Source organism: Pseudophryne corroboree, chromosome 2 (genome assembly GCF_028390025.1).
Source record: "Pseudophryne corroboree isolate aPseCor3 chromosome 2, aPseCor3.hap2, whole genome shotgun sequence".
Classification (NCBI taxonomy): domain Eukaryota; kingdom Metazoa; phylum Chordata; class Amphibia; order Anura; family Myobatrachidae; genus Pseudophryne; species Pseudophryne corroboree.
In genome coordinates, this window is record NC_086445.1 from 1053069077 (window position 1) to 1053088110 (window position 19034).

Genomic DNA, 19034 nt, shown 5'->3' on the forward strand with positions numbered 1-19034 from the left:
TGTAGGACAGACGGTGCGTCGGGTGGTGACAGCGGGCTCCTCAGTTCTTACACAGTCGGATACACGGATGTAGACCAGGGAACGGCTTTGTAGGACAGACGTTGCGTCGGGTAGTGACAGCGGGCACCTCAGTTCTTACATAGTCGGATACACGGATGTACACCAGGGAACGGCTTTGTAGGACAGACGTTGCGTCGGGTGGTGACAGCGGGCACCTCAGTTCTTACACAGTCGGATACACGGATGTACACCAGGGAACGGCTTTGTAGGACAGACGGTGCGTCGGGTGGTGACAGTGGGCACCTCAGTTCTTACACAGTCGGATACACGGATATGCACCAGGGAACAGCTTTGTAGGACAGACGGTGCGTCGGGTGGTGACAGCGGGCACCTCAGTTCTTACACAGTCGGATACACGGATGTACACCAGGGAACGGCTTTGTAGGACAGACGGTGCGTCGGGTGGTGACAGCGGGCACCTCAGTTCTTGCACAGTCGGATACACGGATATACACCAGGGAACGGCTTTGTAGGACGGACGGTGCGTCGGGTGGTGACAGCGGGCACCTCAGTTCTTACACAGTCGGATACACGGATGTACACCAGGGAACGGCATTGTAGGACAGACGGTGCGTCGGGTGGTGACAGTGGGCTCCTCAGTTCTTACACAGTCGGATACACGGATGTACACCAGGGAACAGCTTTGTAGGACAGACGGTGCGTCGGGTGGTGACAGTGGGCACCTCAGTTCTTACACAGTCGGATACACGGATGTACACCAGGGAACAGCTTTGTAGGACAGACGGTGCGTCGGGTGGTGACAGCGGGCACCTCAGTTCTTACACAGTCGGATACACGGATGTACACCAGGGAACGGCATTGTAGGACAGACGGTGCGTCGGGTGGTGACAGTGGGCACCACAGTTCTTACACAGTCGGATACACGGATGTACACCAGGGAACAGCTTTGTAGGACAGACGGTGCGTCGGGTGGTGACAGCGGGCACCTCAGTTCTTACACAGTCGGATACACGGATATACACCAGGGAACGGCTTTGTAGGACAGACGGTGCGTCGGATGGTGACAGTGGGCACCTCAGTTCTTACACAGTCGGATACACGGATATACACCAGGGAACAGCTTTGTAGGACAGACGGTACATCGGGTGGTGACAGCGGGCACCTCAGTTCTTACACAGTCGGATACACGGATATACACCAGGGAACAGCTTTGTAGGACAGACGGTGCGTCGGGTGGTGACAGCGGGCACCTCAGTTCTTACACAGTCGGATACACGGATGTACACCAGGGAACGGCTTTGTAGGACAGACGGTGCGTCGGGTGGTGACAGCGGGCACCTCAGTTCTTGCACAGTCGGATACACGGATATACACCAGGGAACGGCTTTGTAGGACAGACGGTGCGTCGGGTGGTGACAGCGGGCACCTCAGTTCTTACACAGTCGGATACACGGATGTACACCAGGGAACAGCTTTGTAGGACAGATGGTGCGTCGGGTGGTGACAGCGGGCACCTCAGTTCTTACACAGTCGGATACACGGATGTACACCAGGGAACGGCTTTGTAGGACAGATGGTGCGTCGGGTGGTGACAGTGGGCACCTCAGTTCTTACACAGTCGGATACACGGATGTACACCAGGGAACGGCTTTGTAGGACAGACGATGCGTCGGGTGGTGACAGCGGGCACCTCAGTTCTTACACAGTCGGATACACGGATGTAGACCAGGGAACGGCTTTGTAGGACAGACGTTGCGTCGGGTGGTGACAGCGGGCACCTCAGTTCTTACACAGTCGGATACACGGATGTACACCAGGGAACGGCTTTGTAGGACAGATGGTGCGTCGGGTGGTGACAGCGGGCACCTCAGTTCTTACACAGTCGGATACACGGATGTACACCAGGGAACGGCTTTGTAGGACAGATGGTGCGTCGGGTGGTGACAGTGGGCACCTCAGTTCTTACACAGTCGGATACACGGATATACACCAGGGAACAGCTTTGTAGGACAGATGGTGCGTCGGGTGGTGACAGCGGGCACCTCAGTTCTTACACAGTCGGATACACGGATGTACACCAGGGAACGGCTTTGTAGGACAGACGGTGCGTCGGGTGGTGACAGCGGGCACCTCAGTTCTTACACAGTCGGATACACGGATATACACCAGGGAACAGCTTTGTAGGACAGACGGTGCGTCGGGTGGTGACAGCGGGCACCTCAGTTCTTACACAGTCGGATACACGGATATACACCAGGGAACAGCTTTGTAGGACAGACGGTGCGTCGGGTGGTGACAGTGGGCACCTCAGTTCTTACACAGTCGGATACACGGATGTACACCAGGGAACGGCTTTGTAGGACAGACGGTGCGTCGGGTGGTGACAGTGGGCACCTCAGCTCTTACACAGTCGGATACACGGATGTACACCAGGGAACAGCTTTGTAGGACAGACGGTGCGTCGGGTGGTGACAGTGGGCACCTCAGTTCTTGCACAGTCGGATACACGGATGTACACCAGGGAACGGCTTTGTAGGAAAGACGGTGCGTCGGGTGGTGACAGCGGGCACCTCAGTTCTTACACAGTCGGATACATGGATATACACCAGGGAACAGCTTTGTAGGACAGACGGTGCGTCGGGTGGTGACAGTGGGCACCTCAGTTCTTACACAGTCGGATACACGGATGTAGACCAGGGAACAGCTTTGTAGGACAGACGGTACCTCGGGTGGTGACAGCGGGCACCTCAGTTCTTACACAGTCGGATACACGGATATACACCAGGGAACAGCTTTGTAGGACAGACGGTGCGTCGGGTGGTGACAGCGGGCACCTCAGTTCTTGCACAGTCGGATACACGGATGTACACCAGGGAACGGCTTTGTAGGACAGACGGTGCGTCGGGTGGTGACAGCGGGCACCTCAGTTCTTACACAGTCGGATACACGGATATACACCAGGGAACGGCTTTGTAGGACAGACGGTGCGTCGGGTGGTGACAGTGGGCACCTCAGTTCTTACACAGTCGGATACACGGATGTAGACCAGGGAACGGCTTTGTAGGACAGACGTTGCGTCGGGTGGTGACAGCGGGCACCTCAGTTCTTGCACAGTCGGATACACGGATATACACCAGGGAACAGCTTTGTAGGACAGACGGTGCGTCGGGTGGTGACAGCGGGCACCTCAGTTCTTACACAGTCGGATACACGGATGTACACCAGGGAACGGCTTTGTAGGACAGACGGTGCGTCGGGTGGTGACAGCGGGCACCTCAGTTCTTACACTGTCGGATACACGGATATACACCAGGGAACAGCTTTGTAGGACAGACGGTGCGTCGGGTGGTGACAGCGGGTACCTCAGTTCTTACACAGTCGGATACACGGATGTACACCAGGGAACAGCTTTGTAGGACAGACGGTGCGTCGGGTGGTGACAGTGGGCACCTCAGTTCTTACACAGTCGGATACACGGATATACACCAGGGAACAGCTTTGTAGGACAGATGGTGCGTCGGGTGGTGACCGCGGGCACCTCAGTTCTTACACAGTCGGATACACGGATGTACACCAGGGAACAGCTTTGTAGGACAGATGGTGCGTCGGGTGGTGACAGCGGGCACCTCAGTTCTTACACAGTCGGATACACGGATGTAGACCAGGGAACGGCTTTGTAGGACAGATGGTGCGTCGGGTGGTGACCGCGGGCACCTCAGTTCTTACACAGTCGGATACACGGATGTACACCAGGGAACAGCTTTGTAGGACAGACGGTGCGTCGGGTGGTGACAGCGGGCACCTCAGTTCTTACACAGTCGGATAAACATAGAAACATAGAAACATAGAATTTGTCGGCAGATAAGAACCACTTGGCCCATCTAGTCTGCCCCTTTTTTTTTTTTTATATATTATTTGTTTTTATCACTAACCTTATTTGATCCTTATTTCTTTGTAAGGATATCCTTATGTCTATCCCATGCATGTTTAAATTGCTCTACTGTCTTAGCCTCTACCACCTCTGATGGGAGGCTATTCCACTTGTCCACTACCCTTTCTGTGAAATAATTTTTCCGCAAATTTCCCCTGAACCTCCCCCCCTCCAGTCTCAGTGCATGTCCTCGTGTCCTATTGCTTCTCTTCATTTGGAGAATGTTTCCCTCCTGGACTTTGTTAAAACCCTTCATATATTTGAAAGTTTCTATCATGTCGCCCCTTTCTCTTCTCTGCTCCAAACTATACATATTGAGATTTCTTAGTCTTTCTGGGTATGTTTTGTGATGTAGGCCATGCACCATTTTAGTTGCCCTCCTTTGTACAGTTTCTAATGTATTAATATCCTTTTGAAGATATGGCCTCCAGAACTGAATACAGTATTCTAGATGAGGCCGTACCAATGACCTATACAGTGGCATTATTACTTCTTTCTTTCTGCTGCTGATTCCTCTCCCAATGCAGCCAAGCATCTGACTAGCCTTCCTCATTGCCTTGTTACATTGCTTACCTGCCTTTAAGTCATCTGAAATAGTGACTCCTAGATCCCTTTCCTCCTCAGTAGTTTCCAGTATAGTGCCATTAATACTGTATTTAGCTTTAGGATTTTTGAGACCCAAGTGCATGATTTTGCATTTTTTGGCATTAAACTGTAATTGCCAGACTCTTGACCATTCCTCTAGTCTACCTAGATCCTCAATCATTTGTTTTACCCCACCTGGTGTGTCTACCCTGTTGCATACCTTTGTGTCATCTGCAAAAAGGCATACTTTCCCTTTAATCCCATTTGCAATGTCACCAATAAAGATATTGAAAAGCACTGGTCCAAGTACAGATCCCTGGGGTACTCCACTGGTAACATTTCCCTCCTGTGAATGCACTCCATTTACCACAACTCTCTGTTTTCTATCCTTCAACCAAGATCTTATCCATTCAATAATCCTAATATCCAATCCCAAACTTTCAAGTTTATTTAGCAGTCTGCGATGTGGAACTGTGTCAAAAGCCTTACTAAAGTCAAGATAAGCTATATCCATGGCTCCACCTTTATCCATCACTTTAGTCACACAATCAAAAAAGTCAATAAGATTTGTTTGACGGATATTCACCAGGGAACGGCTTTGTAGGACAGATGGTGCGTCGGGTGGTGACAGTGGGCACCTCAGTTCTTACACAGTCGGATACACGGATATACACCAGGGAACAGCTTTGTAGGACAGATGGTGCGTCGGGTGGCGACAGCGGGCACCTCAGTTCTTACACAGTCGGATACACGGATATTCACCAGGGAACGGCTTTGTAGGACAGATGGTGCGTCGGGTGGTGACAGCGGGCACCTCAGTTCTTACACAGTCGGATACACGGATGTACACCAGGGAACGGCATTGTAGGACAGACGGTGCGTCGGGTGGTGACAGTGGGCACCTCAGTTCTTACACAGTCGGATACACGTATGTACACTAGGGAACAGCTTTGTAGGACAGACGGTGCGTCGGGTGGTGACAGCGGGCACCTCAGTTCTTACACAGTCGGATACACGGATATACACCAGGGAACGGCTTTGTAGAACAGACGGTACATCGGGTGGTGACAGTGGGCACCTCAGTTCTTGCACAGTCGGATATACACCAGGGAACGGCTCTGTAGGACAGACGGTACATCGGGTGGTGACAGCGGGCACCTCAGTTCTTGCACAGTCGGATACATGGATGTACACCAGGGAACGGCTTTGTAGGACAGACGGTACATCGGGTGGTGACAGCGGGCAAATCAGTTCTTACACAGTCGGATACACGGATGTACACCAGGGAACGGCTTTGTAGGACAGACAGTGCGTCAGGTGGTGACAGCGGGCTCCTCAGTTCTTACACAGTCGGATACACGGATATACACCAGGGAACGGCTTTGTAGGACAGACGGTGCGTCGGGTGGTGACAGTGGGCACCTCAGTTCTTACACAGTCGGATACACGGATATACACCAGGGAACAGCTTTGTAGGACAGACAGTGCGTCGGGTGGTGACAGCGGGCACCTCACTTCTTGCACAGTCGGATACATGGATATACACCAGGGAACAGCTTTGTAGGACAGACAGTGCGTCGGGTGGTGACAGCGGGCACCTCACTTCTTGCACAGTCGGATACACGGATATACACCAGGGAACAGCTTTGTAGGACAGACGGTGCGTCGGGTGGTGACAGCGGGCACCTCAGTTCTTACACAGTCGGATACATGGATATACACCAGGGAACAGCTTTGTAGGACAGACGGTGCGTCGGGTGGTGACAGTGGGCACCTCAGTTCTTACACAGTCGGATACACGGATATACACCAGGGAACAGCTTTGTAGGACAGACGGTACCTCGGGTGGTGACAGCGGGCACCTCAGTTCTTACACAGTCGGATACACGGATATACACCAGGGAACAGCTTTGTAGGACAGACGGTGCGTCGGGTGGTGACAGCGGGCACCTCAGTTCTTGCACAGTCGGATACACGGATATACACCATGGAACGGCTTTGTAGGACAGACGGTGCGTCGGGTGGTGACAGCGGGCACCTCAGTTCTTACACAGTCGGATACACGGATGTACACCAGGGAACGGCTTTGTAGGACAGATGGTGCGTCGGGTGGTGACAGCGGGCTCCTCAGTACTTACACAGTCGGATACACGGATGTAGACCAGGGAACGGCTTTGTAGGACAGACGTTGCGTCGGGTGGTGACAGCGGGCACCTCAGTTCTTACACAGTCGGATACACGGATGTACACCAGGGAACGGCTTTGTAGGACAGATGGTGCGTCGGGTGGTGACAGCGGGCACCTCAGTTCTTACACAGTCGGATACACGGATGTACACCAGGGAACGGCTTTGTAGGACAGATGGTGCGTCGGGTGGTGACAGTGGGCACCTCAGTTCTTACACAGTCGGATACACGGATGTACACCAGGGAACGGCTTTGTAGGACAGACGGTGCGTCGGGTGGTGACAGCGGGCTCCTCAGTTCTTACACAGTCGGATACACGGATGTAGACCAGGGAACGGCTTTGTAGGACAGACGTTGCGTCGGGTAGTGACAGCGGGCACCTCAGTTCTTACACAGTCGGATACACGGATGTACACCAGGGAACGGCTTTGTAGGACAGACGTTGCGTCGGGTGGCGACAGCGGGCACCTCAGTTCTTACACAGTCGGATACACGGATGTACACCAGGGAACGGCTTTGTAGGACAGACGGTGCGTCGGGTGGTGACAGTGGGCACCTCAGTTCTTACACAGTCGGATACACGGATATGCACCAGGGAACAGCTTTGTAGGACAGACGGTGCGTCGGGTGGTGACAGCGGGCACCTCAGTTCTTACACAGTCGGATACACGGATATACACCAGGGAACGGCTTTGTAGGACAGACGGTGCGTCGGGTGGTGACAGTGGGCACCTCAGTTCTTACACAGTCGGATACACGGATGTAGACCAGGGAACGGCTTTGTAGGACAGACGTTGCGTCGGGTGGTGACAGCGGGCACCTCAGTTCTTGCACAGTCGGATACACGGATATACACCAGGGAACAGCTTTGTAGGACAGACGGTGCGTTGGGTGGTGACAGCGGGCACCTCAGTTCTTACACAGTCGGATACACGGATGTACACCAGGGAACGGCTTTGTAGGACAGACGGTGCGTCGGGTGGTGACAGCGGGCACCTCAGTTCTTACACTGTCGGATACACGGATATACACCAGGGAACAGCTTTGTAGGACAGACGGTGCGTCGGGTGGTGACAGCGGGTACCTCAGTTCTTACACAGTCGGATACACGGATGTACACCAGGGAACAGCTTTGTAGGACAGACGGTGCGTCGGGTGGTGACAGTGGGCACCTCAGTTCTTACACAGTCGGATACACGGATATACACCAGGGAACAGCTTTGTAGGACAGATGGTGCGTCGGGTGGTGACCGCGGGCACCTCAGTTCTTACACAGTCGGATACACGGATGTACACCAGGGAACAGCTTTGTAGGACAGATGGTGCGTCGGGTGGTGACAGCGGGCACCTCAGTTCTTACACAGTCGGATACACGGATGTAGACCAGGGAACGGCTTTGTAGGACAGATGGTGCGTCGGGTGGTGACCGCGGGCACCTCAGTTCTTACACAGTCGGATACACGGATGTACACCAGGGAACAGCTTTGTAGGACAGACGGTGCGTCGGGTGGTGACAGCGGGCACCTCAGTTCTTACACAGTCGGATAAACATAGAAACATAGAAACATAGAATTTGTCGGCAGATAAGAACCACTTGGCCCATCTAGTCTGCCCCTTTTTTTTTTTTTATATATTATTTGTTTTTATCACTAACCTTATTTGATCCTTATTTCTTTGTAAGGATATCCTTATGTCTATCCCATGCATGTTTAAATTGCTCTACTGTCTTAGCCTCTACCACCTCTGATGGGAGGCTATTCCACTTGTCCACTACCCTTTCTGTGAAATAATTTTTCCGCAAATTTCCCCTGAACCTCCCCCCCTCCAGTCTCAGTGCATGTCCTCGTGTCCTATTGCTTCTCTTCATTTGGAGAATGTTTCCCTCCTGGACTTTGTTAAAACCCTTCATATATTTGAAAGTTTCTATCATGTCGCCCCTTTCTCTTCTCTGCTCCAAACTATACATATTGAGATTTCTTAGTCTTTCTGGGTATGTTTTGTGATGTAGGCCATGCACCATTTTAGTTGCCCTCCTTTGTACAGTTTCTAATGTATTAATATCCTTTTGAAGATATGGCCTCCAGAACTGAATACAGTATTCTAGATGAGGCCGTACCAATGACCTATACAGTGGCATTATTACTTCTTTCTTTCTGCTGCTGATTCCTCTCCCAATGCAGCCAAGCATCTGACTAGCCTTCCTCATTGCCTTGTTACATTGCTTACCTGCCTTTAAGTCATCTGAAATAGTGACTCCTAGATCCCTTTCCTCCTCAGTAGTTTCCAGTATAGTGCCATTAATACTGTATTTAGCTTTAGGATTTTTGAGACCCAAGTGCATGATTTTGCATTTTTTGGCATTAAACTGTAATTGCCAGACTCTTGACCATTCCTCTAGTCTACCTAGATCCTCAATCATTTGTTTTACCCCACCTGGTGTGTCTACCCTGTTGCATACCTTTGTGTCATCTGCAAAAAGGCATACTTTCCCTTTAATCCCATTTGCAATGTCACCAATAAAGATATTGAAAAGCACTGGTCCAAGTACAGATCCCTGGGGTACTCCACTGGTAACATTTCCCTCCTGTGAATGCACTCCATTTACCACAACTCTCTGTTTTCTATCCTTCAACCAAGATCTTATCCATTCAATAATCCTAATATCCAATCCCAAACTTTCAAGTTTATTTAGCAGTCTGCGATGTGGAACTGTGTCAAAAGCCTTACTAAAGTCAAGATAAGCTATATCCATGGCTCCACCTTTATCCATCACTTTAGTCACACAATCAAAAAAGTCAATAAGATTTGTTTGACGGATATTCACCAGGGAACGGCTTTGTAGGACAGATGGTGCGTCGGGTGGTGACAGTGGGCACCTCAGTTCTTACACAGTCGGATACACGGATATACACCAGGGAACAGCTTTGTAGGACAGATGGTGCGTCGGGTGGCGACAGCGGGCACCTCAGTTCTTACACAGTCGGATACACGGATATTCACCAGGGAACGGCTTTGTAGGACAGATGGTGCGTCGGGTGGTGACAGCGGGCACCTCAGTTCTTACACAGTCGGATACACGGATGTACACCAGGGAACGGCATTGTAGGACAGACGGTGCGTCGGGTGGTGACAGTGGGCACCTCAGTTCTTACACAGTCGGATACACGTATGTACACTAGGGAACAGCTTTGTAGGACAGACGGTGCGTCGGGTGGTGACAGCGGGCACCTCAGTTCTTACACAGTCGGATACACGGATATACACCAGGGAACGGCTTTGTAGAACAGACGGTACATCGGGTGGTGACAGTGGGCACCTCAGTTCTTGCACAGTCGGATATACACCAGGGAACGGCTCTGTAGGACAGACGGTACATCGGGTGGTGACAGCGGGCACCTCAGTTCTTGCACAGTCGGATACATGGATGTACACCAGGGAACGGCTTTGTAGGACAGACGGTACATCGGGTGGTGACAGCGGGCAAATCAGTTCTTACACAGTCGGATACACGGATGTACACCAGGGAACGGCTTTGTAGGACAGACAGTGCGTCAGGTGGTGACAGCGGGCTCCTCAGTTCTTACACAGTCGGATACACGGATATACACCAGGGAACGGCTTTGTAGGACAGACGGTGCGTCGGGTGGTGACAGTGGGCACCTCAGTTCTTACACAGTCGGATACACGGATATACACCAGGGAACAGCTTTGTAGGACAGACAGTGCGTCGGGTGGTGACAGCGGGCACCTCACTTCTTGCACAGTCGGATACATGGATATACACCAGGGAACAGCTTTGTAGGACAGACAGTGCGTCGGGTGGTGACAGCGGGCACCTCACTTCTTGCACAGTCGGATACACGGATATACACCAGGGAACAGCTTTGTAGGACAGACGGTGCGTCGGGTGGTGACAGCGGGCACCTCAGTTCTTACACAGTCGGATACATGGATATACACCAGGGAACAGCTTTGTAGGACAGACGGTGCGTCGGGTGGTGACAGTGGGCACCTCAGTTCTTACACAGTCGGATACACGGATATACACCAGGGAACAGCTTTGTAGGACAGACGGTACCTCGGGTGGTGACAGCGGGCACCTCAGTTCTTACACAGTCGGATACACGGATATACACCAGGGAACAGCTTTGTAGGACAGACGGTGCGTCGGGTGGTGACAGCGGGCACCTCAGTTCTTGCACAGTCGGATACACGGATATACACCATGGAACGGCTTTGTAGGACAGACGGTGCGTCGGGTGGTGACAGCGGGCACCTCAGTTCTTACACAGTCGGATACACGGATGTACACCAGGGAACGGCTTTGTAGGACAGATGGTGCGTCGGGTGGTGACAGCGGGCTCCTCAGTACTTACACAGTCGGATACACGGATGTAGACCAGGGAACGGCTTTGTAGGACAGACGTTGCGTCGGGTGGTGACAGCGGGCACCTCAGTTCTTACACAGTCGGATACACGGATGTACACCAGGGAACGGCTTTGTAGGACAGATGGTGCGTCGGGTGGTGACAGCGGGCACCTCAGTTCTTACACAGTCGGATACACGGATGTACACCAGGGAACGGCTTTGTAGGACAGATGGTGCGTCGGGTGGTGACAGTGGGCACCTCAGTTCTTACACAGTCGGATACACGGATGTACACCAGGGAACGGCTTTGTAGGACAGACGGTGCGTCGGGTGGTGACAGCGGGCTCCTCAGTTCTTACACAGTCGGATACACGGATGTAGACCAGGGAACGGCTTTGTAGGACAGACGTTGCGTCGGGTAGTGACAGCGGGCACCTCAGTTCTTACACAGTCGGATACACGGATGTACACCAGGGAACGGCTTTGTAGGACAGACGTTGCGTCGGGTGGTGACAGCGGGCACCTCAGTTCTTACACAGTCGGATACACGGATGTACACCAGGGAACGGCTTTGTAGGACAGACGGTGCGTCGGGTGGTGACAGTGGGCACCTCAGTTCTTACACAGTCGGATACACGGATATGCACCAGGGAACAGCTTTGTAGGACAGACGGTGCGTCGGGTGGTGACAGCGGGCACCTCAGTTCTTACACAGTCGGATACACGGATGTACACCAGGGAACGGCTTTGTAGGACAGACGGTGCGTCGGGTGGTGACAGCGGGCACCTCAGTTCTTGCACAGTCGGATACACGGATATACACCAGGGAACGGCTTTGTAGGACGGACGGTGCGTCGGGTGGTGACAGCGGGCACCTCAGTTCTTACACAGTCGGATACACGGATGTACACCAGGGAACGGCTTTGTAGGACGGACGGTGCGTCGGGTGGTGACAGCGGGCACCTCAGTTCTTACACAGTCGGATACACGGATGTACACCAGGGAACAGCTTTGTAGGACAGACGGTGCGTCGGGTGGTGACAGCGGGCTCCTCAGTTCTTACACAGTCGGATACACGGATGTACACCAGGGAACAGCTTTGTAGGACAGACGGTGCGTCGGGTGGTGACAGTGGGCACCTCAGTTCTTACACAGTCGGATACACGGATGTACACCAGGGAACAGCTTTGTAGGACAGACGGTGCGTCGGGTGGTGACAGCGGGCACCTCAGTTCTTACACAGTCGGATACACGGATATACACCAGGGAACGGCTTTGTAGGACAGACGGTGCGTCGGGTGGTGACAGCGGGCACCTCAGTTCTTACACAGTCGGATACACGGATATACACCAGGGAACAGCTTTGTAGGACAGACGGTGCGTCGGGTGGTGACAGCGGGCACCTCAGTTCTTACACAGTCGGATACACGGATGTACACCAGGGAACGGCATTGTAGGACAGACGGTGCGTCGGGTGGTGACAGTGGGCACCTCAGTTCTTACACAGTCGGATACACGGATGTACACCAGGGAACAGCTTTGTAGGACAGACGGTGCGTCGGGTGGTGACAGCGGGCACCTCAGTTCTTACACAGTCGGATACACGGATATACACCAGGGAACGGCTTTGTAGGACAGACGGTGCGTCGGGTGGTGACAGTGGGCACCTCAGTTCTTACACAGTCGGATACACGGATATACACCAGGGAACAGCTTTGTAGGACAGACGGTGCGTCGGGTGGTGACAGTGGGCACCTCAGTTCTTACACAGTCGGATACACGGATATACACCAGGGAACAGCTTTGTAGGACAGACGGTACATCGGGTGGTGACAGCGGGCACCTCAGTTCTTACACAGTCGGATACACGGATATACACCAGGGAACAGCTTTGTAGGACAGACGGTGCGTCGGGTGGTGACAGCGGGCACCTCAGTTCTAACACAGTCGGATACACGGATGTACACCAGGGAACGGCTTTGTAGGACAGATGGTGCGTCGGGTGGTGACAGTGGGCACCTCAGTTCTTACACAGTCGGATACACGGATGTACACCAGGGAACGGCTTTGTAGGACAGACGATGCGTCGGGTGGTGACAGCGGGCACCTCAGTTCTTACACAGTCGGATACACGGATGTAGACCAGGGAACGGCTTTGTAGGACAGACGTTGCGTCGGGTGGTGACAGCGGGCACCTCAGTTCTTACACAGTCGGATACACGGATGTACACCAGGGAACGGCTTTGTAGGACAGATGGTGCGTCGGGTGGTGACAGCGGGCACCTCAGTTCTTACACAGTCGGATACACGGATGTAGACCAGGGAACGGCTTTGTAGGACAGACGTTGCGTCGGGTGGTGACAGCGGGCACCTCAGTTCTTACACAGTCGGATACACGGATGTACACCAGGGAACGGCTTTGTAGGACAGATGGTGCGTCGGGTGGTGACAGCGGGCACCTCAGTTCTTACACAGTCGGATACACGGATGTACACCAGGGAACGGCTTTGTAGGACAGATGGTGCGTCGGGTGGTGACAGTGGGCACCTCAGTTCTTACACAGTCGGATACACGGATGTACACCAGGGAACGGCTTTGTAGGACAGACGGTGCGTCGGGTGGTGACAGCGGGCTCCTCAGTTCTTACACAGTCGGATACACGGATGTAGACCAGGGAACGGCTTTGTAGGACAGACGTTGCGTCGGGTGGTGACAGCGGGCACCTCAGTTCTTACACAGTCGGATACACGGATGTAGACCAGGGAACGGCTTTGTAGGACAGATGTTGCGTCGGGTGGTGACAGCGGGCACCTCAGTTCTTACACAGACGGATACACGGATATACACCAGGTAACAGCTTTGTAGGACAGACGGTGCGTCGGGTGGTGACAGCGGGCACCTCAGTTCTTACACAGTCGGATACACGGATGTACACCAGGGAACGGCTTTGTAGGACAGACGTTGCGTCGGGTGGTGACAGCGGGCACCTCAGTTCTTACACAGTCGGATACACGGATGTACACCAGGGAACGGCTTTGTAGGACAGACGGTGCGTCGGGTGGTGACAGTGGGCACCTCAGTTCTTACACAGTCGGATACACGGATATGCACCAGGGAACAGCTTTGTAGGACAGACGGTGCGTCGGGTGGTGACAGCGGGCACCTCAGTTCTTACACAGTCGGATACACGGATGTACACCAGGGAACAGCTTTGTAGGACAGACGGTGCGTCGGGTGGTGACAGTGGGCACCTCAGTTCTTACACAGTCGGATACACGGATGTACACCAGGGAACAGCTTTGTAGGACAGACGGTGGGTCGGGTGGTGACAGCTAGCACCTCAGTTCTTGCACAGTCGGATACACGGATGTACACCAGGGAACAGCTTTGTAGGACAGACGGTGCGTCGGGTGGTGACAGCGGGCACCTCAGTTCTTGCACAGTCGGATACACGGATATACACCAGGGAACGGCTTTGTAGGACAGACGGTGCGTCGGGTGGTGACAGCGGGCACCTCAGTTCTTACACAGTCGGATACACGGATATACACCAGGGAACAGCTTTGTAGGACAGACGGTGCGTCGGGTGGTGACAGTGGGCACCTCAGTTCTTACACAGTCGGATACACGGATGTAGACCAGGGAACGGCTTTGTAGGACAGATGGTGCGTCGGGTGGTGACAGTGGGCACCTCAGTTCTTACACAGTCGGATACACGGATGTACACCAGGGAACGGCTTTGTAGGACAGATGGTGCGTCGGGTGGTGACAGCGGGCACCTCAGTTCTTACACAGTCGGATACACGGATATACACCAGGGAACGGCTTTGTAGGACAGACGGTGCGTCGGGTGGTGACAGCGGGCTCCTCAGTTCTTACACAGTCAGATACACGGATGTAGACCAGGGAACGGCTTTGTAGGACAGACGTTGCGTCGGGTGGTGACAGCGGGCACCTCAGTTCTTACACAGTCGGATACACGGATGTACACCAGGGAACGGCTTTGTAGGACAGACGGTGCGTCGGGTGGTGACAGCGGGCACCTCAGTTCTTGCACAGTCGGATACACGGATGTACACCAGGGAACAGCTTTGTAGGACAGACGGTGCGTCGGGTGGTGACAGTGGGCACCTCAGTTCTTACACAGTCAGATACACGGATATACACCAGGGAACGGCTTTGTAGGACAGACGGTGCGTCGGGTGGTGACAGCGGGCACCTCAGTTCTTACACAGTCGGATACACGGATATACACCAGGGAACGGCTTTGTAGGACAGACGGTGCGTCGGGTGGTGACAGTGGGCACCTCAGTTCTTACACAGTCGGATACACGGATGTACACCAGGGAACGGCTTTGTAGGACAGACGGTGCGTCGGGTGGTGACAGCGGGCACCTCAGTTCTTACACAGTCGGATACACGGATATACACCAGGGAACGGCTTTGTAGGACAGACGGTGCGTTGGGTGGTGACAGCGGGCACCTCAGTTCTTACACAGTCGGATACACGGATGTACACCAGGGAACGGCTTTGTAGGACAGACGGTGCGTCGGGTGGTGACAGCGGGCACCTCAGTTCTTGCACAGTCGGATACACGGATGTACACCAGGGAACGGCTTTGTAGGACAGACGGTGCGTCGGGTGGTGACAGCGGGCACCTCAGTTCTTGCACAGTCGGATACACGGATATACACCAGGGAACAGCTTTGTAGGACAGGCGGTGCGTCGGGTGGTGACAGCGGGCACCTCAGTTCTTGCACAGTCGGATACACGGATGTACACCAGGGAACGGCTTTGTAGGACAGACGGTGCGTTGGGTGGTGACAGCGGGCACCTCAGTTCTTGCACAGTCGGATACACGGATGTACACCAGGGAACGGCTTTGTAGGACAGACGGTGCGTCGGGTGGTGACAGTGGGCACCTCAGTTCTTGCACAGTCGGATACACGGATATACACCAGGGAACAGCTTTGTAGAGGCATTAGTATGCAGACACAGGTATGACGAGTGGCAGTTGCAGCACCTACCAAATGCCCCAGAGGGGAGCCAGATTCATGGCAGCAGAAGAACGTTTACTATAGCTACAAACGCCCTCTTACCAGGAGTCTGTAAGATTACCGGTGATCAGCGCCATGTATGACAGCCACATCTGCCGGTGCAGGGCAATCAGCGGCCCTGCTGTATATGCCCACCCCTCAGCGTCCCAGTAAGAAGGTGTTTGTAGGTACAGCTAAATCCGCATCTCCACATTAGGTAGGTGCTGCAGTTCTTGCGGTGTAACGGCCACTGGATGCGACTGCGGCAAAAAACGCTGCTGCATCAAACTCAGAATCAGCCCGCATGACTGTATACATACTGCTTCTGTTCTCTGTGTCTGTCACTTAGTATTGGTCATACTCAGTATAGCTCTATCTTCCTTTCCAGTTGCCAGGAAGTAAATGGGTGAAAAGTCCCTCTGGAAGCAGTGAGTGCATATTGTCCTGGAACGCTGGATGGTAATAACGGGTGGCGCGCTTACAACGACGGAATGGCCGGCCACCATGTACTGCAGGATGAGACGTGTGACTGACGGACGCAATCCTGGGACGTTATGCTGGGATAGCTCGCTCTTTGTACACACAGAGAACATTTGAAATTATCTTCTTATAAGAGAAACATAAGGAGAAATTAATGGACAGAAATGGAGATAATATGGAGTATAAAAGAGGTTATGTACAAATGGTTATAGGGAGGACTTACACGGAGTAACAGAGAGTGAAAGACAAAAGTTACATGGAGGTATATAGAGGAGTTATATGGAGGAGCTATAGGCAGTAACAGAGGTATAGGGCGGAGGTTACATGGAGTTATATAGAGGAGTGATAAAGCTAATTATTTATCTTGAACCTAAGCTATATACTTATTAAAGACAACATACGCAATAGGCGCATGAGGTGCCGTAATGGTACGCACTTAGCGTAGCAGACGCTAGGCCGTGGTCGAGACGCACGAGCTGCACGTTCGCTCACGTCTTACGCTTGGTATCGAGCACGCTATAGGCGGCCCGAGTACCGTAAAGCTACGCTAATAGCATAGCAGACGCTGTACCGCGAGAGCGGGATACGAGCGGCGCTGACGCTCACTGATTTACACACAGACAACCTTGTAACAACACACTATAAGGGTATGCTTATACTGTAAACCTTAGTACTGTAATATTATCACAATGTAACGCTGATTAACCTTTATGATATGAAAGCTGTTTGAGCGACTGAGACGCTCAACAACCCTTTATACTAACTAGTGAAACACACACTCCTTGCTAAGGTTCCAACACCTTTACTGACGATATTTAGTACGTAAAAAGGGGAAAACAGATACAGTTCATACACTACAGACCTGACATTAATACCTAAACACAATAACTAAACAGAAATACAAACACTAGCAAACGATTGCAAATACAAATAAACAGAAAGAGGATAAATGGCAAACACTTATAGGTTAGCTACAAAAGAACAATTGCATACATACAGAGTAACGAAATGGCCACAGAGAAACTTACACACTTGGGAATGAATCGCATGCGCTATCTGGAAACCAGCTCTCAGTCATCACAGGGAAAACCTTTTGGAGAGAAGTGAGGCTGGTCTGGCTATGGGGGTCTTTATATACACAACATACTGTACAATACAATGGTCCTATAATCTCATTGTTCATTGGACACAGGAATTTGTCTCTGCATTATAACAAAAGGTCATAGGTGGGTTCGTACGGGGGGATGTGTCTCTCTCCAACTGCTCAGGTGGGAGGCATCCTCAGGACTCCCACCTCATGTGTAATAAAACAGCAAATACATTTAAATGTCCATAAACTTCTTTTAAACATAACTATACGCAGGAGCGACTAATCTCTTCCTAACCAACACCGGAATGTTTCTAATAAAATACTCTTCAGTTAGGTACCAGACACCACTGTTCAACCTGTGTCAGACCCTTTGTATCGTGAAAAGAGGAATTCCCAGGTCCCTGAACCATTTACACTAAACATACTTGCAGACATTATTAAAGGGATTATTACTTATAAAACGTACTATATTGGTTAAATATGTAGCGATCGAGTCGCCCACCAGACGCACACAAACTCTACCGTAAATGCACATCCCCACGCGCAGGCGACGTGGGAGCGTCCCTTACGCAACCTGAGGGGATGCGTACGCACGGAGGAGTGGGTGCACGAGCAGCGGGCATGTGCATTGGGGTTAGTACATGGCGATGAGAATAACGATATTTTTCGACTTTGACAGGAGTTATATGGAGGAGCTATAGGCATTAACATAGGTATAGGGCGGAGGTTACATGGAGTTATATAGAGTAGTTATATGGAGGAGCTATAGGCATTAACATAGGTATAGGGCGGAGGTTACATGGAGTTATATAGAGTAGTTATATGGAGGAGCTATAGGCAGTAACAGAGGTATAGGGCGGAGGTTACATGGAGTTATATAGAGTAGTTATATGGAGGAGCTATAGGCAGTAACAGAGGTATAGGGTGGAGGTTACATGGAGGTATATAGAGGAGTTATATGGAGGAGCTATAGGCAGTAACATAGGTATAGGGCGGAGGTTACATGGAGTTATATAGAGGAGTTATATGGAGGAGCTATAGGCAGTAACATAGGTATAGGGCGGAGGTTACATGGAGTTATATAGAGGAGTTATATGGAGGAGCTATAGGCAGTAACAGAGGTATAGGGCGGAGGTTACATGGAGTTATATACAGGAGTTATATGGAGGAGCTATAGGCAGTAACAGTGGTATAGGGCGGAGGTTACATGGAGTTATATAGAGGAGTTATATGGAGGAGCTATAGGCATTAACATAGGTATAGGGCGGAGGTTACATGGAGTTATATAGAGTAGTTATATGGAGGAGCTATAGGCAGTAACAGAGGTATAGGGCG

The 19034-nt window shown here is 52.1% G+C and overlaps 1 protein-coding gene across 1 annotated transcript in view; it reads left to right on the plus strand.

Moving 5' to 3' along the window:
* Positions 1 to 18041, plus strand: part of ICOSLG (inducible T cell costimulator ligand) — a 120033-nt gene extending 101992 nt beyond the window's left edge. The window contains exon 7 of the mRNA XM_063956900.1: positions 16518 to 18041. Within this exon, the coding sequence (XP_063812970.1) occupies positions 16518 to 16539 (22 nt within the window). The 3' untranslated portion in view covers positions 16540 to 18041. The remainder of the gene's footprint in view (positions 1 to 16517) is intronic.
* Positions 18042 to 19034: the final 993 nt, after the last annotated feature.